At 37.8% G+C, this 23,940-nt stretch overlaps 4 protein-coding genes across 21 annotated transcripts in view; 2 read left to right on the forward strand and 2 right to left on the reverse strand.

Moving 5' to 3' along the window:
* Positions 1-2,218, reverse strand: part of LOC108976789 (adenylate cyclase, terminal-differentiation specific) — a 28,293-nt gene extending 26,075 nt beyond the window's left edge. For 13 of the 17 annotated variants that reach the window (XR_001993983.1, XR_001993984.1, XM_018946117.1 and 10 more), the window contains exons 1-3: positions 2,063-2,147; positions 661-760; positions 487-576 (exon numbers count right to left, since the gene is read on the reverse strand). Coding sequence is in view for 15 of the 17 variants with exons in the window: in XM_018946117.1 (XP_018801662.1) it covers positions 487-576; positions 661-728 (158 nt within the window). In the remaining 2 variants the exon portion in view is untranslated. Of the gene's footprint in view, positions 1-486; positions 577-660; positions 761-2,062 lie in introns of all 17 variants that reach the window. The other 4 variants (XM_018946118.1, XM_018946114.1, XM_018946109.1 and 1 more) reach the window with 1 other exon arrangement.
* A 7,079-nt stretch (positions 2,219-9,297) lies between these two features.
* Positions 9,298-13,018, forward strand: LOC108976766 (lebercilin). The gene is made up of 6 exons (XM_018946051.1): positions 9,298-9,659; positions 9,720-9,957; positions 10,016-10,272; positions 10,674-10,899; positions 10,970-11,680; positions 12,639-13,018. Exons 1-6 carry the CDS (start codon positions 9,592-9,594, stop codon positions 12,891-12,893), a joined length of 1,755 nt encoding a protein of 584 aa, XP_018801596.1. The 5' UTR covers positions 9,298-9,591; the 3' UTR covers positions 12,894-13,018.
* Positions 13,011-23,929, reverse strand: LOC108976765 (ribosome biogenesis protein BMS1 homolog). The gene is made up of 6 exons (XM_018946050.1): positions 23,878-23,929; positions 16,849-17,008; positions 15,502-16,795; positions 15,084-15,446; positions 14,322-15,015; positions 13,011-14,262 (listed from the first exon to the last, which is right to left on the reverse strand). Exons 3-6 carry the CDS (start codon positions 16,786-16,788, stop codon positions 13,100-13,102), a joined length of 3,507 nt encoding a protein of 1,168 aa, XP_018801595.1. The 5' UTR covers positions 16,789-16,795; positions 16,849-17,008; positions 23,878-23,929; the 3' UTR covers positions 13,011-13,099.
* Positions 17,479-22,133, forward strand: LOC108976768 (coiled-coil domain-containing protein 6). Of its 2 annotated transcripts, none has more exons than XM_018946052.1 (6): positions 17,479-17,810; positions 18,810-18,927; positions 19,003-19,093; positions 19,159-19,308; positions 19,376-20,116; positions 20,196-22,133. In XM_018946052.1, exons 2-6 carry the CDS (start codon positions 18,812-18,814, stop codon positions 20,715-20,717), a joined length of 1,620 nt encoding a protein of 539 aa, XP_018801597.1. In that variant the 5' UTR covers positions 17,479-17,810; positions 18,810-18,811; the 3' UTR covers positions 20,718-22,133. The 2 variants fall into 2 exon arrangements, with proteins under 2 accessions (XP_018801597.1, XP_018801598.1); XM_018946053.1 differs by lacking the exon at positions 17,479-17,810 and adding an exon at positions 18,437-18,457.
* Positions 23,930-23,940: the final 11 nt, after the last annotated feature.

The raw sequence follows: 23,940 nt of genomic DNA on the forward strand, positions 1-23,940 counted from the left end.
TTGTGAAAATGTCTTGGCAACTAAAAACAAATGGTCGATTCAAAGACTTGGTTTTTATCGAATAATTTGCATTGTAACTCTGTATATCGGCGATTTTGAGAAATTTATACTTTAATTTTTAAAACGATATCCGACGATTCCTTCTTGGTAAACTTCTATGTAAACTTAAGAGACCCTCTTGGTTTAAAGCTTTTGAACTTCGATTTTCAATGTATTCATAGTATATTTCTGATCTACCGCTTTACGCTTGAATTTTGAAATTATGTACCCCGTTAGACTGTTCCACGTTTTGACTTGGCCGTCCCATTGTCCATATTGTTATATAGGCAATGCATGGGTTTACTAATATTGCTCACGTTTTCGGATGACAGTCGTACACCTGACTGTGTCCTGTCACAAAGTTGAACTAAAGTCGCTTGTTCCTGACTAATATTCTGCTTCCGAAGGCACTTCTAGTTAATATGTAGGAACTAGATAATGTATTACCTTGATTGCTGCTTGGCGTTCCACGTCCTGTTAACTCTAGATTTGTCTGCTGATGCATTAGAATTTCCAATGGCAAATGTAATTTGATTCCTCGGGCAAATGATATAATATTTCAAAAAGAATTTGTCTCAAATTTCGTGCGCGGAATCGTTGGGAATGTTGAAAAAGGCTTACGATGGTTCGGAAACACCAGCCCACGAGTGGTACAAAACCTTCAAAGGTTGAACGATCGTTGAAAACATGTCTCGTTCTGAACAACCATCGACCTCTTCAACTGATGAAAATATTAAAAAACAAGAAAAAACGTTAAATTTGGTTGCACCGAAGCTAAATACCCTTTACAGGTGCATTTCTGTTAATATCTACAAATGTGTTCAGTTTTTATGGAAGCTATATGCTATAGTAAACTGATCTAAACAAATTTTTCAAAGATTATATTGTTACCTTAAGCAGTAACCCATGTCAAATTTCGTGAAGACACCACGTCAAATGTGAGAGTATTCCATACAAGAACTTGATTCCGATCGTTCAGTTTGTATGGCAGCTATATGTCATAGTGGTCCGATATCGGCAGTTCCGACAAATGAGCAGATTCTTGAACAGAAAATGACATTTGCAAAATTTCAGAACGATATGTTAAAAACTGAGGGACTAGTTCGTATATATACAGACAGATGGACATGGCTAAATCGACTCAGCTCGACATCCTGCTCATTTATATATATACTTTATAGGGTCTCGACGCGTCCTTTTGGGTGTTACAAACTTCATGACAAACCTAATATACCATGTTCAGGGTATAAAAAACGTGAAGGATATGATGCTTGAAAATCGTCTACAAGTGTTTGAGAAATGGTCAAACAACTCTCACGAGTCGGTTCCAATGATTTTGGTGAATATTTTGGCTCCGTGTGATTTTTTTTTGTCCTCTCGGGTGGAATCCGTTTTCAGTCGATCAAGGAGATAAAAAAAAATTCACCGAAGGAACTGAAAGCCATCCGAAAAAGTGCTTATGAATAGTGTTTCGAGGAGTGGACTTCGTTGGCACAAGTGTCTCGTGGGGATTAGTTTGAAGGCAATTTTTTGTCACAATGTATATCTAAGAAGATGGAATTTCAAATTGTTTGGGTAATTATAAAATTTAGAAAAGTTTTTATCTAACATTTTCTTCTTATTTAGACCAACTAGTAGAAGTACCTAATTTTTGAGTTGGAAGGAATTAGTAAGGAGATAACAAAAATATTATTTCAAGGACCTAATCAAACTCGAAATTATAGAAATAAAAAGGAGTAACAAATATCTTTTGTCTTCAAAAAGACTGGTAACTAATCAAATCATACTCTTATGTGCTTACATACTTATGTACATATACATGTACACTAAATGTGACCTGGTCTACGAAAAGGGAGCTAACGTGCGAAAACTAGTTTTCTGGGAAAAAGCTGTTAAAAAAAAAGCATCTCATCTTCCATCCGAATCAACTAAAAGTGAAAATTGATTTTTTGACACCTAAGCCCCCTTTTCCGTAGACCAGGTCACATATACATATGTATGTATGTAAATAAGAAATACTTACCAGCAATTGAGCTTTTTGATGGACCCCAAATCGGATTGCTTGGAGCGAGCAATGACCATTTCCTCGGTGAGGCGTGTCATTGTTTATTTCTATTTCTTCTGTTTTTATTTTTGTGTTTTGATATTAACACGGCTGCGTGTTGTTGCTGTTGTAATTTTGATGTAATTTTATTTATTTCTTTTAGGTTTGGTATTTTTTGTTTCGCGTACTTTTATTGCTACAACAACAAAATAAGAGAAAATCACCAAACCACTTCACTTCCACTACATTTATGTATTTATTATATAGATAAATATATATAAGCTTATATAAATGATAGATATATACATGTACAAGTCACTTTCGTAAGCGCCACGAGGCTAGGCCCAATTAAACAAGTTAAATGCACAAACTAAACAAAAATTACACACACACAGACACACATGGCGATGAAAAAATGCCAACAGGTTTTGGCGTGGCGCGTTGTTGTGGCAAGCGCCTGTGTGGCTTTTCTTTATTATTTGCCGCAATTTTCCTATACATATGTATACAAGTGTGTACATGCATATGTACGTATGTGTATGTGTGTCCACGCACTTATGTATATACACAGATCAGATCGTGGCGTTTACATCGCAGCTCGTCGTAAAAGCTGCAATAAATGTGCAACATTGCAACTGTTGCAAGAATAAGCTGACGCACCAACACGCTATAATGCCCTTACCCCTCTCTAGCTGTGGCACTCTTTCCGCGTAAGCGTTTGCTAAAATGACTAATACCACATGCACACATCCACAACTGTGGCCTGTGCTAACCGCATGTAGATATGTCTAAACATTATAAATATTGCATTATGTCAGATTACTTTAATAATAGCCCCCTTCTGCCCCATTTGTCTATACAAATCAAGTTTTACTACTTCTGACTCGTCTTCCAGTTATGATTACAGTTTTGCCGCCTACATTCCAACCCACAAAAATTCGCACTTACAACAACAACGACGTATACGTATATTCGTTATTCATTAGTTGTTGCAGTTGTTGTTGCCACTGATTATAATTGCATTGATTGCGGCAAGTAAACTACCCTTTTGGAATGCAGTTGTGAATTATAAGATATGTACGCTCAAACATATTTAAAGATACAGTAGAGTCTCTATAACTCGGACCATCCTTATTTAGGATTTTATAAACTCTATAAAAACGTTGGAAAAGGCTTACCGTGATTCAGTTTTATCAAAAACACAAACCTACAAGTCGTACAAAGCCTTTAAAGAGAGATCGTTGAAGACACGTCTCGTTCTGGACAACCTTCGACCTCTTCAACTGATGAAAATATTAAAAAAATGAGAGATACGGTGCTTGAAAATCGCCAATCAAGTTTTAGAAATCTCAACATCTCTCCCGAATCCGTGTTCCAATGATTTTGGTGGATATTTTGGGTATGCTACGCGTTCTTGCTCAACCTTGTGACCGAATTGAAAGTCAAAAACGCAATGAATGCCAGCGATCCAACTGATATTTTCGAAGAGATAAAACATAATTTGCTAAAGGAACTGAAGGCCGCGCCAAAAAGAGCTTATGAGAAGCGTTTCGAGGATTGGAAATCTCGTTGAAATAGGTGTATTACATCTGGTAAGGATTACTTTGAAGGCGACAAAATAATAATAATATATTGGTAAATAATTAAACATTTTATTTACAATTTCCGGGTACTTTTTCCACAATGTAGATGCTAAATGGTTAGGTTAGCTACAGTGCACTTTTAGCCCGTGCAACAGTATCTACGTATGAAAGTTTCCAAAAAGCATTTCAATTTTATTTTCAATATCATCTACCCAGAAAAACGAGCTAAGTGAGTAGCCAAACCAGGAAATTAGGAAAACAATTGTTTTCCATTAGGCCACATACATCGATAGTGACACGCAAAACTTTGAGAGCTACTTTCTACTTAGTTGGGAGGTACTTATGTTTTCAGTTTAGATTCCGAACTTAACACCAAGTGATAACTAACCTTTCCTGTGTACAGCGCGGAAACCTTTAATACGGACCTGTACTGTCAACAAATGGATCCTCTGAAGGAAGCAATCGAACGGAAGCGATCAGCTTTAGAAACTGGGAAAGGAATTGTTTTCCATCAGAACACACAATAGTGACTCGCCAAAAACTTTGAGAGCTTAGTTGTGAGGTACTTATGTTTTCAGTGGTGAGTGATAACTACATCCTGTATATGACGCAGAACTTTGCTGGTGAAATATTCACCACAAGAGAAGCTTATGAAAATCAACTGTCCCAGTTTTTTGCCAATATGGACGAGGGTTTCTACGAGAATTCCCTTATACAATTAAATGGCAAAAACGCACAAGGTATTGAGGAAAACTGGAGTTATTCTCATTATACACAGTTCAACGATTAAGAATTCAACGGTCGCAATATCGTTCAAATGGATTAGGTAATTTAACATGTGTCTGACCTTAGTGGGGGATCTGCTGGTGGTGTTAAAATAATACGATGCTTTACATATCGTGGCGGAAAGAGCGAGTCGAAAGACACTTGTGGTTCGCCACTGTATTTAATCACAATTTCTGTTACAACTTATCATATATAATTCAGCAAGTTCTTAGCTAACCACGTGCTTTTCCAACAGGGCACTCTATTGCTTACTAGCGCACCAGTCACTTGACAAGTTTATCGCACATTTTTGTACTGCTGCTGGTAAATATGTGCATGTGTGTTGCAGCATCTACTGCAGTAACGCATATCTAACAGATATCACTAATCACTAATGCAAATATGCTGCTAAGCCAACGCAAAACCTTTGAGCTAAGCACATTTGCACCAATTCGACATTTCTTCACGGCAATGCGTTTCCCTACTTCTACGCTCTTATCACGCTTATCCCCTTAATTTAGCTGTGCTTTTTGTTTTTTTTTTTTTTTGTTTAAATAAACCGCATCGATTTTTTGACACTTCCGCACACACAATTCGCTTTTCAATATTTTCCACTTCCAATTCGAAAGCATTTAGTAACATTCACCATTCACCACTTTCTACTTTTTTCTTGTTTTTGTTTATTTCATTCGCAATAATTGTTAATATTTTCTTTACACCTTTTGCAAATTTTCATGGAAACTTTTATTGTTGTATTATTATTATTTTTGTTTTTTTTTTTTTGTATTTTCCATATAACAAATTTTAATTAAGAAAAAACGCGTGAACGAGTTTTTCACAGTGAATTTTGGGAATTATTGAAAATTGTACGAGTGTTTCGGCTAACAGATTTTCCCAATTATGTTTGTTTGCTTTTTTTTTTTTGACAAAATTTTCTTCGATTCGCTTAGCACAGCAAGTGTCTGCGCTCACATCATATCCACGGACTAATGACAGCAGCGTCGCGGTTGACGTCGGCATGCGCGCTGACGTCGCCGTCTGTTTTGTCTCTATATTCTGCTGTCACTCAAAATGCGCGCCGTCCATTCCACGCACAGGTAATTGCTTACCGTTATTACATGCCTACACACAAGTGCCTTTGTATCAAAGTATCTTGACTTGAATTGTCCAACTAACGAGGTGACCGCTGTGATAGGGACGCGTTAAAAGTATGCTTCTAAATTATAATTCCATATTACAACACACACAGCACTTCTGGTTATAAAAACACATACATACACACATGTATCACTATTCAACTATACCACTCGGTCGAAATTTACTCGCATCCGTTGCCGACCATGCCGCGACGCGTTTGTGCTGAGACTGCCAGCGCCGACCAACAGCTGCTGCTGTGGAAGCTAGTCGCTCCATCGGAATGTGCACTCCGCGCGGCTTGCGCTCGGCGAGTGGATACTTTTGTGCTTACAAACGCGTACATGCACACATACACATGCAAGGTTGGAGCTTTCTGCGGCGAATTCATCTTTTGTTTTGCTCCAGCGCGCATGAGAGGATGGCGGGTGTTGGCGTCTAGTAAATACCATAGTTGGCGTTATAGTAAAAGCTACATCTGACAGATTTGTGTTATCGCAGGTTTGTTACGAAAAGTAGGGTGATGTGAAAACGTCACAAGGTTGTTCATTTCTTAAATATTTTATTTCCTTAACGATAAAATTGCTCAGAACTATGAATCAGCCAACGGATGGGGGCTTGCGTCATAATTATTAAATATTATCGCTTTTGAATAATAGATAAAGTACTTTGGTAATATAATGAAATACACAGTTAACACTTAATAGTAAAGACTTTGGACTTAAAATATAACAAGTGCCGTTGTTGAGTTGGAGAGTTTACTACTAAGATGATTTTTTTAGAGATTCGGTCAGTATCTACTTCTTGACATAATCCTGCCGAAATTTCCTCGATTGTAGAACCCCCTTTTATGAAAACAAGAAAAAAGTTCGGCTGCACCGAAACTATAAAGCCTTTCTCAGCTGCAGTTTGTTTGGCGGCTATATGTTGTAGTAGTACCATCCGAAAAATACATACATATTCAAAGATTATAGCGTTGCCTTGGCCAATAATTTATGACAAACTTCTTAGAGATATCTTGTCAATAGTTTTCCATACAAGAACTTAATTTTGATGGATCAGTTTTTATGGCTATCTGCGATGTCCTAGACTTATCCGATGTCGGCGGTTCCGAAAAATTTGCTCTTCTTAGAAAAAAAGGTTGTGTGAAGAATTTCAGATCGATATCTGAAAAACAGACGGACATGGCTCAAACAGGTCAGCTTCTGGTCATTTATTATGAATATACCTTTCAAGCTGCCTTTATGCCGCTATATCTGAATTTGGTGCCCCCGCAAAACCAATGCGACTGAGTAAACTAACGTTGAGCAATACCAAAAGCTCCGTCCGGGAAGAACTTCTCCGAGCGCTTCAATACCAAATCGCTCGACTTCTTCAATCTACACCTGAAGAAAATAATTCGAGCGGGAGATTTGAATACAAAAGGTACAATCTTCTATTGGATTATACAGCTGCTACGTACGCCGATGATATTGATATCATTGGCCGCAACAAGGCCTCCAGACTGGATAAGAAAGCGGAGCAAATGGGTCTGGTAATGCATAATAATAATATATGCTGTCATCAAACAAACAGTCGATATGGATTTCACGTCACTGCTGACAGTCGTAGATAATTTCGTCTATCCAGCATTAACATATACAACAACAACGTCAGCCTCGAAATCCAACGCAGAATAACTCTTGCCAACAGGTGCTACTTTGGACTGAATAGGCAATTGAGAAGTAAAGTCCTCTCTCGACAAACAAAGACCAAACTGTACAAGTTACTCATCATTCCCGAGCGGCTATATGGTACAGAGGCATGGACGATGACAACATCTGATGAGTCCGCGTTAGTAGTTTTTGAGAGAAAGGCTCTGTGGAAGATTGGCAAGGATGAATACCGCAGAGCTGTACGAGATATAAGACGATATTGACATAGTTCCGCGAATTAAGAGACATCGTCTATGCTAGCTAGGTCATGTCGTTCGAATGGATGAAAACACTTCATCTCTGAGAGTGCCCGCCGAGGGAAGCAAAGGAAAAGGAGGACCTCCACTCCGATGGAAAGAGCGGGTGGAAAGATCAGGACTTGCCTACCCTTGAAATCTCCAATTGGCAGCAAACAACGAAAAGGAAGAACAATTGGCGCGCTGTTATAAACTAGGCCATAACCACGCAAGTCGTGTCTACGCCAAAAAATAAGAAAAATAAGAAGATACCTTTAGGGTTTACTACGTTTCCTTTTCGGAGTTACATACTTTGTGACAAAGTTATCATACTTTATTCGAGGTATAAACAATAGATATGTATCTATGTACCTAATATGTGAGTAGCTAATTATCTTCTATTGGTGCTGGTTCCAAAATGGAACGTCTATAACACAATTATTTTACAACTTCACTTCACAAAGGCTATCGAAAACTGCGGGTTCTACTTGTTGGGACTACGTAAATTCCAATGGAAAGTTGACTGGACTTACTCTGTGATCAAATTGAAAGGTGAATTTTTAATTTATACTTCGCTTGTTTTTTGAATCGATAAATTATTTTTTGTAAGTTGGTAGCATTTTTAGTGACATCTATGCTAAATTTCACGTTAAAAATTCATTAGTATTTGAGGAACGCCTCGTTTTGTGAGGCTCTGAAAGTTAATTCTTCGATAATTTGTATGTCTGAATTTATTGAACAAAGTGCGATATAAAAGCCGAATCGAAGAAGGCTCTGATGGCCATCACGACGGAGGACTTTTCCAAGTGCTATGATGACTGGAAAATTCGATGGCATAAGTGTATTACAGCGGGAAAATTAATCACAGTAGTAATATTGATATTTTCTCTATGTTATAAGAGCTTCAGATCTTTGAAAATACATGGTAGTAAGGTATTTTCCGTACATTCCGTACGTTCTATAGAGTAAAGAAATTTTGTTAAAAAGGAAATGCGTGACATTATGGGTGCGTCATTTTCAGAAATTCAAGCTTGTGAACCCCTGATGATCGTGCTGAACGGGATCTTGACCAGCCTAGCATTTTTACTGAGGACTGGAAATTTGGAGATATAGATAGGAAAACTCAGAAAGTCGTACCTTTTGAGATTTCCCATAAGTTCACACGTCGGTTTCAGGATGGTATATAGATATAGAAATCAATACGTTGTTAGATACCCATAACAAAGGTCTCTTAATATACACAATGCCAGCCAGATGATTGAAATTGTGAATAGGGGATGAGTCGAGTCAGATTATCATGTATGTAAGCACAAATTCAATTTCTTAGGTGTTAAACACTGGCCTAAAAACGGCCCAATTTTGTAGACGTTGGTTACTGATGATAAAAATCAGGTTAAACGGAAAAGGTCTTGGTGAGCCGGCGCATCGGTGGCCAAGCCAAGATTGACGGTAAGTAAGCTTTGGCTATGTGTTTATGGAATTGGCAAGTAATAATTTATCATGAGCTCCTTTCTTTGAAATATACGGGCCTGATGGATCGAAAGCTTGTTTGGGAAACCCCTTATGTATCCTGCTTATAGCTTGGACCTGAATTTGACGGGTTTTTGCTGATCAAAGTCTAACTTTTCCAATTCTTTAACAAGCCCGCGCTGTTTTTATAAGGTGTTTAAAGGGAATCTCTAATATGGGAATTATGATACATAACCTCAACAACGTGGCCATCGGTGTGGTCGGCACAGCGACGATAAGAGTTGTTTGGTAACCAAGGAGACACGAATAATATTACGCTTGCAAGCGTCAAAAGTCCCATTGCCCAATGACCAGTAGCAATAACAAAACAATAACAACGAGTGTGGTGATTTGAAAAATAAATCGTTTCCTAAACAAGATACAATAGAGTCTAGTGTCTGCGACTGTTTGAGTTGTTTCAAAAATAAAATATTTGTAAAAACAATTTAATTTTTTGAAGGACTTTTCGCGAGAATATATAATACGTAATACAAATAGAATATATTTTGCTAGCGGAACCCATACACCCGTACATATATTTAAAACTAAAATATAGTGTCAACATTAAACCCATTTACATAACATAAATGATCTCACCGAGAAAGTCCACATCAGCGCTGAGCCTCATACCGGAGGAACGTAGCAAATTGCTGCCGTAAGTTAACACTTCGTTTGACGAGCGTTTCAATCATCCAAATTTATCTGCACCTCACAGGGTATCCACAAAGAGCTGTGAGAGTCTCTATTCGAACACATCCAGTTCGAAGGGTTCGAGCAATAATTTATTTCGTCGCAAAAATGCTTTGAGCCATCAGGGTGCCGGCGCTAGCATGGGTCGCCACGCTACATTGATACCCGCCACAACGGAGGTGCGGCAACGTGTGCTCTCCGCGCGCCGTCTACGCATGAAGACGTTCCAAAATCAATTGGTCGATGCACAACAAACCATAGCGGTACTACAATTAAAAAAGTTAAGGATTCTTTTGTTTACCTTTACATTCTCATTTTCAGGATCTTGCACATGAAAATCGCATTTTGCGCACACTCCACAAGCGTCAGGACTCGGCTTTGGCCAAGTATGAATCCACCAATGCTGAATTGCCGAAACTTTTACACTCACATGCCGAGGAGTTGCGCGTTTGGCAGGCCAAATACCGTAATCTACAGCAACTTAACAAGGAACTTGAACATAAACTTAAAACCAAAGAATCCATAATACTCACACTCAGCGATCAAAATAAGTATTACAGTCAGCTGAATAAGGATAGGTGAGTGCTCTCTAGATTTTTAAATATGAAAGGATCGAGTTGGGTTTCATGCAAATCCCACTTAGAAATCCTCGAGCTTCCTGCCATAACTTTCAAATGGTTGACAGTTTGAAAAAAGGAGACTAGGAAAACATAACATTTAAGCCAATAAACGTAGAATGCACCGCCACTTTAGGTCTATTGTGCCCCTTAAGTAAATAACTTCCAGTTCTGTTAATTTATCCTCTGTGTTGGACATTCTTATTTTATAGTTACTTAGTCGCGTTTCTTTTCTCTGGGTTAGTGAGTTTGGAGTATAATATGCTCGGTTGTTCGATCTTTTATAAGAATTGAAGAACTGTTAGTTAAAGTGCTTGCGTAAAGCAAAAAACTCACGGTTTCTAAACTTTGAAATCTTGTAGAAATCTGGAAGAACGACAACGTTTGTCGGAAAAATTGGAAAAGCTGGAAACTCGCTTGCAGGAGAAGGACAGCGACATGAAATTACTGGCGCGTCGCGTACAAATCGAAACTAAAAATTTCAAACAAAAACTATTGGCTGAGCAAAAACGCACAAAAGAGGCGCTGCTAAAACTAGAAAAGGCGCGATTGGAGCTTTCAGGTTATCGCAAGCTGGATGAATTAGGGGTAAGTACCATTGCTTTTATTTAATTCTTGTGGGATTTGAACGAAGAGAACCAAACATTCACTTTCATAGGAAAAATTCTCATCCACACTCACCGTTGGACGACGTAAAACGACAACTGCAGAGGAAGAATCCAAATTGGAGAAAGATTTAGAACGTATCTTAGCAGATGAGGTATTAGATGATGACGTCAAAGATACGGAAACAGAATTTCATCCGACTATTCACCGCGCAACTAAAACTCCCATGAATCAGAAAATCGAGACGCCTCTAGGCTATGGCAATCGTAAGGTGGGCTCATCCATAGTCACAATGGCGAAGTCACAAAAACAACGACAGGAAGGTGTTGGACTAAAATCGACACTAAAGTCACCGCAGCGCTTATCCCGACAGCCGTTACAACAACAACGTCAACAAAAGAAATCAACTCAACTTAAAGATGAGCAAACGCATGAACGACTTCCTGCTATAACCGATTACGAAGAAGATTATGAAAACGAACCAGACGATGAATTTCCCGAAGTGAGTGAACGTCATCAGAGCAATCGTTCCGTACGAGATTATGCTAGCATTGACGGCGGTGGGGATGGCGTTGACATCGAAAACGGTAATGATCATGTCGATGAGGAAACAGAGGAAGAGGAGAGTGATTGTGTGAATGGGCATTCCGATCGGAAAGTAGATGATGAAGTTGGTTCACATGAAACCTACAACGCTGAGTTTCTGGGCGAAGAAGAACATGAAGGCGAAAGTGTAAGCGGCGATAACGGCGAAGATGATGATGTGAGTTGGTATTTTTTTTAGATATTTATCAGAAGTACATAGAAGAGAATCTGTCCTGATTATCAGTTCTGACTTGACGATTCGACCTTTACACACCATTGCCCATAGCAAAAGAGCTCAAGTTATCTCTAGAATTTAGAGTTATCCTTGCGCATGTTCGTTCTAAATACCGTACTGTCCAGATTCGACCCCGAAATATTAAATATATGTCCTGTATTGTAGTAGTCTCTACACGAATCTAACTCCCTCTTTGCCACTCATCCTTCTGCCGATAGTCCGACCTCGTCGAAACAGCGTTCCTCCTGAGCCTTCCATTAGACGATGTTGATGACAAATAATTTATATCTTCCCTTCCAAACGTCTGATTAACCGTTACAAGAACAATATGAGTGTTCCCATAAAAATTAGTTGTACAGAAACGGAACAGACTTGGAGATTTATCCAATCGAGATGTTTTTTTTTTCTTAAGTCGGATTTGTGACGTAAATTGATCAGACTGGATATCATGCTGCCTAGTTGAGCTTCGCGTGATCTTGAGGATACTTGTGTTGCATCTAACCAAAATAGAGCCTTTTGGTGCAAACGCAGCAGAAATATTCCTCCAGGCCCAGGTTGGACTCAATGACAACACGTATAGGCAGGACACGGAACAAAGCTGCCGCTAGGTATTGCTCTAAAACTGATGACAGTATTAACATAACAAACAGAGTTAGATCCTCGGAATAAAATCCGTTGGGCAAATAAAATCCATGTTAATTCCGGTCGAACCGCCTGTTATAAGAACGGTTAGTTTGATCACATTTATTTTTTATTCTTTTCCCTGAAACAGAGTGTGGAAAACAATTGCCACAGTTGTTCTTCGGATCTTTTAATCAAATCCAAAACCGTTATTTCCAATAATAAAACCACGATTTAATCATTCAAGCCACTAATTAGTTTTTAAATTTCCAATTAACAGGTTTGTAATACCGCCAAGAAAACCTTACACATGAAGGAAGAGATCTCCAGCATACGCAAGCAAATCTCGCACGATTACAGGGAGCGTGAGGCGTTCCTCGACACATTCTGCCGACAGGCCAATAGCGGTGTGCTCTTGGAGGAAACGCCCAAAAAGCGAGGAAACATTTCTCCAGGCCAAAGTCTGCCCAGCAGCCGCAAAAATAAGCTACTCGCCGCGCTCAAGGCCATCGACGACAACAAAAGTCAGGATTGAGGAACACGCGCATGATGTTTTAGTTAAGCTTTTCCAGCTAACAAAAATATGCCGAATACAAGTGACATTTGCATTGTGATTTATATACTTCGCAAATAAAAGCAAACAATATTTTATGTAAACTAGTTGACTTTTATTATTTAAGTAATTAAAAGAGTTTCTAGGTTATATACAAGTTCATACATACGGATTTGTGTTGGTGCTCTTTAGGCTTCTTCCTTCTTACGCATTTTACTTATAGCACGTGATACCTTCTTGCGCACCTCTTTCTGACGCTTCATCTTTCGCGCTTCTTCCACACGTTTCTCGGCACGGAATTGCTTCAGTCGTACCTTAGTCTCCATTTTGTCACGTTTCCGCTTGGCTTTGTAGTTGGTCTCTATCATTTTCATCATCTTGGCCACTTTCTGCTCATGTGGTGAGCGTATCACCGCTATACGCTCCAACTCCTCCTTTTTATCAGCCAACGATCGCACTTTCGGCTTGTCCTTGTAGGGCAGCGCGCGTTGTAGTGCTTTGGGTATCGTAAGCGGTTTGAAGATTTTCGGTTCACGCTTAATATCCGTGTACTGGCTGTCCGGTTGGGCTTCGTTGCGTATGTTTCGTTCACGCTTCAGTTGTCCCAACGTCTTCATGCCTTGCCATTGTGATTTCTGCTCTGGCGGCAGTAGTAGCGAGGTGACCGCTGTATAGAAACGTGGTACGTCCACGCGGAACCAGGTGCGACAGAAGACGATATCACTCAAAAGTATCTTATCCTCGAAGGTGGCACGGAATGAGCCTTCGGGATCATGGTGCGCCTTTTTTATTTGGCCACGTATGCCGGAGACGGTTTTAATTTTGGCGCCCTCGAATTTGGCCACCTCCAGTCCGGTTGTGAACATGCCCTTAATGAATGCAGATTTCTTGTAGATCTTGAATGGTTGGCCGACCAACTTCAGTTTTTTCATAATCTGCGCGGATTTATCCAATTCGCTGACACTGCCCGTAGCCGCTATACGAAAACCTAGACGCTTCATTTCATCGAGATCGTGGCGTACAGTTTGCAACGCCAAGAAACCGGTATTTTGTGGCGTAATTGGACCCCAGAATGTCATGCTGCACGTCACGTGGTTGGGCGTATACTTAAGATAACGGTGTCGGAAGTTATCCTCAACTTTGGCGTATATTGGCACGGTCTGGAAGCGCCGCCAACCCAAAGAGATAATTAACGGATCACCGGTCTTCAATATTTTCTTGTACCAACGATGCTTCTTCACTTTACAGTTAACATAACCGATATTTTCTTCGGTCATATTGAGACCGCCCACCAGCACAGGATAACTGGGATCAAAGTTGTCAATGAACTCCGAAGATATGCCACGAAAGCCTAAAATTCAATGTAATGCATTAATTCTGAAACGAATTTAAAAAAAGAAAAACACTTACCCAGCCGAACATAAAGTCCCGGCCGATAACCCTCGATTTGTAAACGCAGTTCGGGGTCGAGATTTGCGAACTCGCTTTTGTTCAACTCCGATTGTTTTTGTGCGTCCGCTTTTAAGCTTTCGTAATAATCGTGGTCACCCGTAATGCGTCCATCGTCTTCTTTTGGCCCATCATGATTATCATACTCGGCATCGAATTTAGCTTTAAGTTTCAGTTTTTTCGCCATAAGCTCTGCTTTGGTTAGATTTTCTTCTTCAACTCTGGTCATACGACGCTTGCGCGTATTTTCATCCTGATTCGCATCAGCCGCGTTATCAGCGGGACTTTCTTCGGTGGCAGTGTTCTGCGCTTTGCTGGTGCCAGCATGCTTTTCGCCAGTTTCGAGATCTTCGAAATCTCCGTAAACTTCACTTTCAGCATCGCTTAGGTCATCTAAGCGCAGCAGCGTTTCGGCATCTTCTGACGCCTTCCATTTGCCGGTGACGAAGCAATTTTTTAAAAGCGCTTTGTTGTCATCTTCCAGCCAATTTCGCGTACCACCGGAGAAGTCCTCGAAAAAACATTGCTCTATTTTATCTCGTATGTCTTTATCCTTTTGCATGTCGCTTTGCTTTTTAGCGGCTACTTTAAAGAGACCACCCAGTTCTTCGCCCGAATCTGAATCGTTTTGGTCGTCTTCTACATTTTTGTTTTTCTGTAACATAGAAAATATAAATTGCAAATGCATATCTACAGTTATTTGTTTGGAAAATTAAAAATTACCTTGCTTTCGCTTGTGCTGTAGCAACCATATACCAAACGCATAATGTTCTTAGCCTCCGAATGTCGTAGCAAAAACGAATCACGCGCCTTTTGTGCCAAGTTCTCCTTCCAACTCATACTATTTGCTAGAATTTTGGCCTCCTCCTGTTCACTATCTGTATCCTGATCAGATTCATCAACCGCACTATGTTTGTCCTTCGATTTCTGTTCATCTACTGTTTGATACTCCTCATCGTCAGATGTATTATTATCGCTATCTGGCTGTTCTTCTTGGTCACTATCTTCGGCGCGCCAATCCTCTCCGCGAAATTCATCGTCACTGTTAACACTCGCATCGTCCTCATCATCTACACCGGAATCCTCCTACAAATAACATACGCTTTTATAGATATTTGCACTTGATATTAAACACACTTACATCTTGACTGCCTTCTTCGTCATCTACATCACTGTCCTCCTTGTAGTCTTTCGACTTAATGGCAGAACCATCAGAGAAGAGTCGAAACTCTTGCTCTTCAATTTGCACATCCACAGTTTGCTTTTTATCTATAAGCTTCTCTACTAACTGTTCCTGTTCAGCAGCATCGCCAGTTTTCTCCTTATGACTATGTGATCCCTGTAATTCTATGTACACAGCGTCTTTATCGTAAACTATGCCGCCAACACCAGACATAGGTGCGTACAGTAATCTTTCCTTTTCTAAAAGACTGCGTTTTTTCTCTGTGCCTGGCAGTGGACAGGGATCTGGGATAGCGCTCAGTTCTTCGATTCTCGCATCTCCCAAACCGGCGATATGCACCGAATGCTCTTGCTTCATAGGCACACCGCGCACGTAACCGTAAAGAACAATTTCTCTATCACATTTGGGATTGCGTCGTATTTTGTCGGTGTTAGTTACATCTTCGACACGATCCACAAGCAAATAGCTATGCGCACCACGCCATGATAGCGGTCGGAATTTCATAACTGAAATGAAACGTCCCAAATTTTTCACTTCATTACGCAAATATTCGCCATGTAGCAAACCCGAAAGGTAAAATAACTTGGCCCCATCATAAACTTCGGTCCAGAAACGATGTTTCAGCTCCTTCTTGCGCTTCCTCAATTGTTTAGGATTCTTAATCATATCCAAATGTGTTAGGACACCCATAATTTTTGGCATGCCATGCACTTGACAAATGTTAAGAAATTCGAAAATCTCCATTTCAAACCCGTAACTGGCATCACATAATAACAATACCAAATCAGCACATTTTGCCACATCAATCATGGAATTGATGTCATTGTTGCATTCCAGCAGTGTTATACGTCGCTTTTTCGATGTCACTATTGTAATGGGGCCGCGTATATCAGTAACATTTGTACGCGTAAAATTCTTTATCAAATTATTTATTAGAGTCGTTTTGCCCACCTTAGGTGGGCCCACCACAGCTATTAGCACAGGTGGTGGTTCATCTGGTGTTTGGTCGACAACAGGAATGTGTTGCTTTTTAGCTGTTAAATCCTCTTTGCGTCGAAAATTCCGCTCAGCACGTTGTGCAGAGTTAATAGCAAATGCTTTTGGATTCCTTTGACGTGCAGTCAAATTGGGTTCTTTGGTGTTACCGGAATCTTTCTTGGCCTTCAACTTTTTCTTTTCCGCTTTCACGCCGGCCTGCCGCGCGCGATGGGATTTTCTTTTATCCATGCCATCATCCTCTGGCATATTGATGCTATATAAATGATTATTGAATTAAATAATTCGATGTATAAGAATTAATGTTACCGCACGTGTGAAGATATCAGTATTGTTTTTATTGCTGACAGTTAATAGATATGTACTTTTCGTCGATTATGAAATGCCATCGAATCAATTTATCGAGTAGTATTCGATTTGAACTACAGTGTTTGTTGATAAAGTATTCATGTTTACGAGTTCACCAGTCCTAATATGGCGATTTGAATTATAATAAATATATTTTGCTTTTTTTAGTAGTACAAAATTATTATTTGTTGTTGAACAACTCCGTTTTAAAAGAAATTATAGAATAGAGAAGGCATAGTTCTACTATTGTGAATTATTCTACCTCTTCATAGCTGTCAAGTTGAATATTTAATAAATAAAATAATTACATATTTCCAATTTTTTATATTATTATTTTTTTTTTTTTGTCACGGTGAAAACGTGCAAATGTCACTTGTATACCAAAATCATAAGAACATTAGAAAAAAAAGTAGAAAGATAATATGTATAAACATAATATCATATGTAAATTAATATTCTGTATATAACGTTTTATGCTTCAAATATTTTATTTTAAAAATAAATACAATAAATCCAACGAACTATTGCACAATTGAATATAAAATTTTCGAAGTGTGTGAAAAGTGTCTAAAATATTAATTTTTTGTGGCTTGATAACTCTGTCCAGTCGTCATCAGCTCAGCAGCTATCGTTGAAAAGGAAACGGCAAAAACCGAAAAAAATTTGCAAAGCAGATTGGTGTCGGATTCGATTTATTTGGAGCTCGGAGCTACTAAGAGAAAAGAATTAAACATTTTGTCAATATTGCTGAAAAATTGCTGCTAAAATATTACAAAATCCATATATTATTATAAAACAATTATTTATTTCAATTTTGGTTGGAAGTTTGAAAAGAAGGCAAAAGTGAAAAAGAGACTGAAAGGGAACAGCAAAAGATTGCAGAGCCGCAATTTTTCTAGTAACTCGTAAAAGGTGATATTCAGGTGAGTTAATTAATAATAAAACGAACAAATGCAGATTCAAGAAAAATTTAATTATAACGCTCTAACATACATATATACTTGCATCGTTAGCCAAAAAATTATCCTATAGTTGTGACCATGGAATGCATGGGGCGTGAACTCGACAAGCTGGTTGTGTATGCACTCATATGTGGAGTTACAAAGTTTATGGAGGGTGAAGAGGTGTTCCTGTAGTCGAACCATTGATATAAGGGAAATTTACATTTCGCTATGCTAAGTTGACTAAAAACTCGACTATTTAAGAAATATGAAAAAACAAGCATTACAGCTGATAAAATTAGAGTGGTAAATGCTGATGTATATAGTACATATATGTATGTATATGCATATAGCTGCAGAAATGTATATATATATATATATATATATATATGATTTAGCGTAGGCAAAGTCGTCACCGCTTTCGATCGGGATGCCTTTGTTCTCTGCTTATAGATGCAAGGAATGATAAAGAAACAACGACAACGACATATAAATATATGTATCAATTTATTTTTATGTACATATATGTATTATATACATGCTTGTTCAAACATAAATATATAAGTATGGTTACATTTTCTCTTCAATTTTCAAAGTGTTAAAAGTACATTTGCCGACAAAGGAGGGTGGTAATTTGAAATTCGAAAAAATAATAACACAGCATCAATTGTTTCTTTTAATAACAAATTTTTGCTTACCAAATTGCAGGCATACAAACCTTTATTATTGAAAAATAAGATGCTTTAAGCGTATAAACAACAACGTAGATAATTACACACTGGTTTTTCATGTATATAAGTTGTTGACAAGAATTTTTTTATTCGTATAATAGTGAAAACCGACAATTGTTTTCACCTTCTCTTTATCTATTTTTGGGTCATTTACCTTTTGTGAAGAAATTATTTCACATTACAGATACAACTGGTCGATTTGAATAAATATTTTAACTCATGTTTTTTATTTAATTACTTATGTTTACAGATATGGAGAGTCCTTGTGAATCGGAGAGCTCCCTAGACGGAGGTACCATGCTTCCACCCAGTCCAGTGTCTCGAGAGCAGTTACAAAAACGCATCGAATCGTTGACACAACAAAATAAGTATGAATATCAGAAATTTTTTTCAATAAACACTACCAATTTTAATTGCTCATAAATTGTTCCTTCATCTTTCAGAGTACTCAAGGCTGAACTAGATACATTTAAGATTAAATGCAAAGTGGTGCAGGAGGAGAATCGTGCACTCAAGCAAGCGTCCGTTATAATTGTAAGATATTTATTTTTACTACTATTTTTAATATTTGCGCACAATCTTTTCATATTCCTTTAAAGCAAGCGAAAGCGGAACAGGAGGAGGAGTACATATCGAATACACTTCTAAAGAAAATTCAAGCCTTAAAGAAAGAGAAGGAGACTTTAGCACACCATTACGAACGAGAAGAGGAGTGCTTAACCAATGATTTATCGCGTAAATTAGATCAGGTATATATATATTTTTAATATCAATCTGCAATATTGTAACTAACTAAAATTGTTTTAAATCGTACAGCTTCGGCAAGAGAAATGCAAGCTAGAGCAAACTCTTGAACAGGAGCAGGAATGTCTTGTTAACAAGCTAATGCGCAAAATTGAGAAGCTACAAGCCGAAACGGATAATAAACAAACCAATTTAGAGCAATTGCGTAGAGAAATGGTGGAATTAGAAAATACATTGGAACAAGAGCAGGAAGCCTTAGTTAATAAGCTCTGGAAACGTATGGATAAACTCGAGACCGAAAAGCGTTTATTGCAAATTAAACTGGATGAACCAGTTTCCGATCCAACTACACCACGTGATATAACCAATGCCAATGGTGACACTGCCTCTAATTTAAGCGCTCACATACAGACTTTACGTTCCGAAGTAGTGCGATTGCGTTCCAATCTCGCGGCAGCACAAAAGGAGGCCACTAAGAAATTACAACAATTTGCACAAGAAGAAAAGAGTATACGCGAAGAAAATGCACGCTTGCAGCGCAAATTGAAATTAGAAGTAGAACGCCGTGAAGCACTGTGTCGCCATCTATCCGAATCGGAATCATCGCTTGAAATGGATGAGGAGCGGTTCTACAATGAAAATTTATTAGGCGCCGTAGGCACCGCTGGTGGTTTGGGCAATGCAGCTGCTGGTGCTGTGAACACACGTCAACGCACGATCAGCAGCCCCGTTTCGCATAGTCCATCGAATAGTCGGCCACTTAGTCCAGGTTCAGTACACCAGAACCGCTGTTATGCCTGTGGTCAAATTGTGGTGAGTATATATTTTATTAAAATTTTATTGCGGAGTATTTTATTTGAGCATAAATTTATGTTTTCCTATTTTTATTCAGAATCGCCGTGCCAGTGAACGTTTCATTAAACCAGCACTACCCACACCCATGCTGGGTCTCAACACTTCAGCTCCTAATGTGCTCAGTGGTAGTTCGCTTTTGGGCTCAGCCGGCAGTGGTGGTGTCGGCAGCGGCAGCGGCGGCGGTACAAATCCCAATTTAACTAGCGCTACTTTAAACTCTTCCACGCTTTTTGGCGGCACTGGTGGTTTCTTACAGAATTTGAATGCAGAACGTTTAAGTATTGGCGGCGGTGCGAGCGGCAGTGCCGCATTGCTCGCAAGCAGCAATAATGTCAGCAACAACATGAGTTTGAACACTATTAACAATGGCACTGCGTCGTCACTGCAGCAGGCTTCCAATCCAATCAATATTAGTATCAATAATTCGTCCGCTAATCTAACGAATAGCATGAATACCAGTAATTCGTCGTTGTCTGCATTTACACCAACAAACACCAACTCATTCACTTCTTTTGCACAGCCAGCCAGTCCCATGGATACGTCCGTATATAAGGAGTAAAAAAAAAACAGTGTCAGTGTTTAAAATTTTTCTTAAACAACAGCACGGCAGACGTTGAAAACAAATGACCGCAAGAAAACTGTTATTTCGATTATGGAATGAAATGGATTTCGAATTGACTTGAATGTTATGATTATTTTTTTTAAGAATTATCGGTTTACTGCAACATTTAGTTAAACTGGTCAGGATATTAAATTATGCAAACGAATGAAAGACGAATAGCTCGCTAAAAGAAATATATATATATTATTAGTTAGAAACACGAGCATAACAACAATAAATTTATAATGGACTATAAATAATGACCAGCAACTGATTTTGCAACAAATATGGTTAAAATGGCGAAATGCTACATTTCAAGTATAACCACAACGATTTAAAAATACAAAAAATACAAGAAAGATTTACCTGTACGTACTACATTACAACAATCAAAGCTCACTCGCTCATTAACTAAAACTTCTTGCTGCATTCGCGAAGCATGCATACATACAAACATACGCATACATATACTATATGGAATATGCTACGTTAGCTTATAGAGAGGTAAACGCATTAATTTGCTCAAATTCCAGCAGCAATATAAAGGATATTTAAGCACTCGACGAAAATTCGGAACATTGTGTTTGTACCGGCAACATCTACTACGCACACACACACACCCGTATACGTAAATGCCTAAAACAATTTTAATTGACTTAAATCGCGCCGTCGTGGCAGTGAATTTTCCCCAAACAAACTGGTAAACTGGTATTTCCTTAAAATACTTGCAATATTTGGTGGATGTGTGTATTTTTAGTGAATTTTTCTTATTGTAATTTGTTTTGCTACACTCAATTTACCTAATAACTTATACGTATATAACTATAGCTCTACCGCAAACAATACGATTACAAATTATATAAAACAAACTTCAAGGTAGTCCTTTAGTTGTAAATGCATACATAGATACATTGAACAAACAGCAGCGGCAAAACGCTGTTATGCAGTTGAAAAAAATATATATGCATTAGGGTGTACGTTATTTTCCCAAGATTTTTTTTTTTTTCAAACGCACACTGAAGTTTCAGTCTTATTGATTTTGTCCATAAAAATACAACTTCAAGATTTATGCGCGGTCAAAGTTATATGTACATATGTACATCAAATGTATTGAGCATTCACACCAGTGATTTATACATTCTGTGTTGCTCATACGACATGGTGTACTGTATGAATACAGTACATAAAATCCATAATTTTAAGTGCATAAAAGTTCGAACAAAGATTTTGAAAAAAATTATTCAAACTTTTTTGTAGAGTGGAAATTTTTGTACTATAAAATCATATTTTCAAAGTAGTAGACTTATTTGCTTAGAAGAAAAAAATGTATGGCAAAACACCAATAATCTCATATAAATTGCAAACATGGGAACAGTAAAACAGTCTAAATAGAAAGTACAGAGCTTACAAACGTTAGTTCTTTTTGACTAGGACGAAAACTGAAACTCCAATGGACATTTGCAAAAAAAAAAATAAATAAATTTGGAACTAATGGTCACCCTGATATACATATATAGAGCCACTTGGGGATTGGGTAGAAAGTGCATGCTAATCGCTTAATATTGCTCTGTTTTGGAAGTTTATTGATTATGCGAGTAAGGCAAAGAGTTTACACGCATTAACAAGTATATAAGAATTTAATTTTTAACACACAAAAATTATAAACAAGACAAACGCAAAAATAACAGAAAACACAAATAATAAAAAACAATTTATCGTTGCATTTTTGTCCATTTTATGAGAAAAAAACTGCAGCGTGCACATTTAATTGAATTTACTATGAGAAATAAATATGTATGCATATAAAACTAATATATATTATCGCAAGCAATCGGTGTGACGTCCGAATAAAAATATATTTTTTAGCGTCATTACGATTTTGACGAATCGTAACGTGGTTGAATTATTTAAACTAAACTTATTTTAAAAGCAATTTGTATTTTACGTTAATTTATAACAGCAGCTGAAGTTGTCGGTTTAAAACATAAACTTCGGATTTTTTCTGCTTGTCACCTAAACTCAAGAAATAAAGTTTACATGTAATGGAAAATATAAAAAAAATATATAAACAGTTGTCTTATTTATGTGATTGAAGAGCTTGAAAAGCAATAGCTAGTGGAACTAACTACCTAAGAAACCAACTCGCCTCACACACTTTTCCTTCTGCCCCAAATCCGTCGAAACCGTACGTTTGCTGTGCCTCTCGTTATATGATTTTGATAACAACTAACTGTAAAACAAAGCCATTTTTATGTTTTTTTTTTAAATGAAACTATTAAAATTTATTTTTAAAAACCATTAAGATTTGAAGATTATTCTACTAATTTTCTTGGCGAAATAATAAAAAATATGGCACGCTCTTCATAACTCGATGCTGGATCATCTGAATTGAAAATTTCAAAAAGGATCGGTGCAGTAGTTTTGATGTTATGAGGGAGACGGATTTTGAAAACGTGGATTCAAAGACTTAAAATCTTATGTAAAACACTCATTAGATATAAATTGGCTCTTAATTTCGTCAACTTTGCTCCAAAAGACTTAAAATTTTGATCTTATTATGCATTCTCCACCAATTCAGGGAGACAGTACTAAAAATAACAAGCCTCTTTCGTAACTTCAACAAATATTTACATACAGAAAGGATAAGGTCTATACCATATTCAAACCACAACGCAATTGTTCGGATTTTAACTGGTAAAATAGCTTTTCGACAATCTCACTTTGTTTGGGTCGGTAGTCTTAGGACTTATAATGGGTTAGCGCCATAATGGAACGATGTAGAACCGGGTATGTAGTAGCTTTGAGAATCACTCCGCGCAAATAAAAAGGTCACTTCAAGTGGTAGACTTTTCAGACTTGCTGCTCACTGTTGGAGTATGTGTATCAAGAAGTTGACCATTGCGGAAAAGAGATAAAACCATAAACCCAGTACCAATCCGCTCCTTGACCAGATACACTTACCTTAGTACATACATACATATATTAGATTTTTAAATTATATCAGAAATATATATGTACATACATATATATTAATATTCTACAATAGCCCTTTGTAAGGTTAAAACACTTCACGAAGCAAAGAACGTATAATATTACATATATATAAATATATACTGACCATGTGCACTTATCATAGCTCATATATTATAATATTATATCAGCTATATGTAAACATATATAT

The sequence above is a fragment of the Bactrocera latifrons genome, unplaced genomic scaffold, assembly GCF_001853355.1.
Source record: "Bactrocera latifrons isolate USDA-ARS-PBARC rearing strain unplaced genomic scaffold, ASM185335v1 scaffold_8, whole genome shotgun sequence".
Taxonomy (NCBI): domain Eukaryota; kingdom Metazoa; phylum Arthropoda; class Insecta; order Diptera; family Tephritidae; genus Bactrocera; species Bactrocera latifrons.

Bases quoted from the DNA above. Each gene is read 5' to 3' on its own strand.
- LOC108976766 (XM_018946051.1), top strand. From the start codon at position 9,592: ATGATCTCACCGAGAAAGTCCACATCAGCGCTGAGCCTCATACCGGAG. The intron at 9,958-10,015 runs GTACTACAATTA...TCTCATTTTCAG, and splicing joins ATGCACAACAAACCATAGCG to GATCTTGCACATGAAAATCG. The intron at 10,900-10,969 runs GTAAGTACCATT...TCACTTTCATAG, and splicing joins GCAAGCTGGATGAATTAGGG to GAAAAATTCTCATCCACACT.
- LOC108976765 (XM_018946050.1), bottom strand. From the start codon at position 16,788: ATGCCAGAGGATGATGGCATGGATAAAAGAAAATCCCATCGCGCGCGG. The intron at 15,016-15,083 runs GTAATTTTTAAT...TCTATGTTACAG, and splicing joins ACAGCACAAGCGAAAGCAAG to AAAAACAAAAATGTAGAAGA. The intron at 14,263-14,321 runs GTAAGTGTTTTT...ATTGAATTTTAG, and splicing joins GGGACTTTATGTTCGGCTGG to GCTTTCGTGGCATATCTTCG.
- LOC108976768 (XM_018946052.1), top strand. From the start codon at position 18,812: ATGGAGAGTCCTTGTGAATCGGAGAGCTCCCTAGACGGAGGTACCATG. The intron at 18,928-19,002 runs GTATGAATATCA...TTCATCTTTCAG, and splicing joins TCGTTGACACAACAAAATAA to AGTACTCAAGGCTGAACTAG. The intron at 19,094-19,158 runs GTAAGATATTTA...ATTCCTTTAAAG, and splicing joins AGCAAGCGTCCGTTATAATT to CAAGCGAAAGCGGAACAGGA.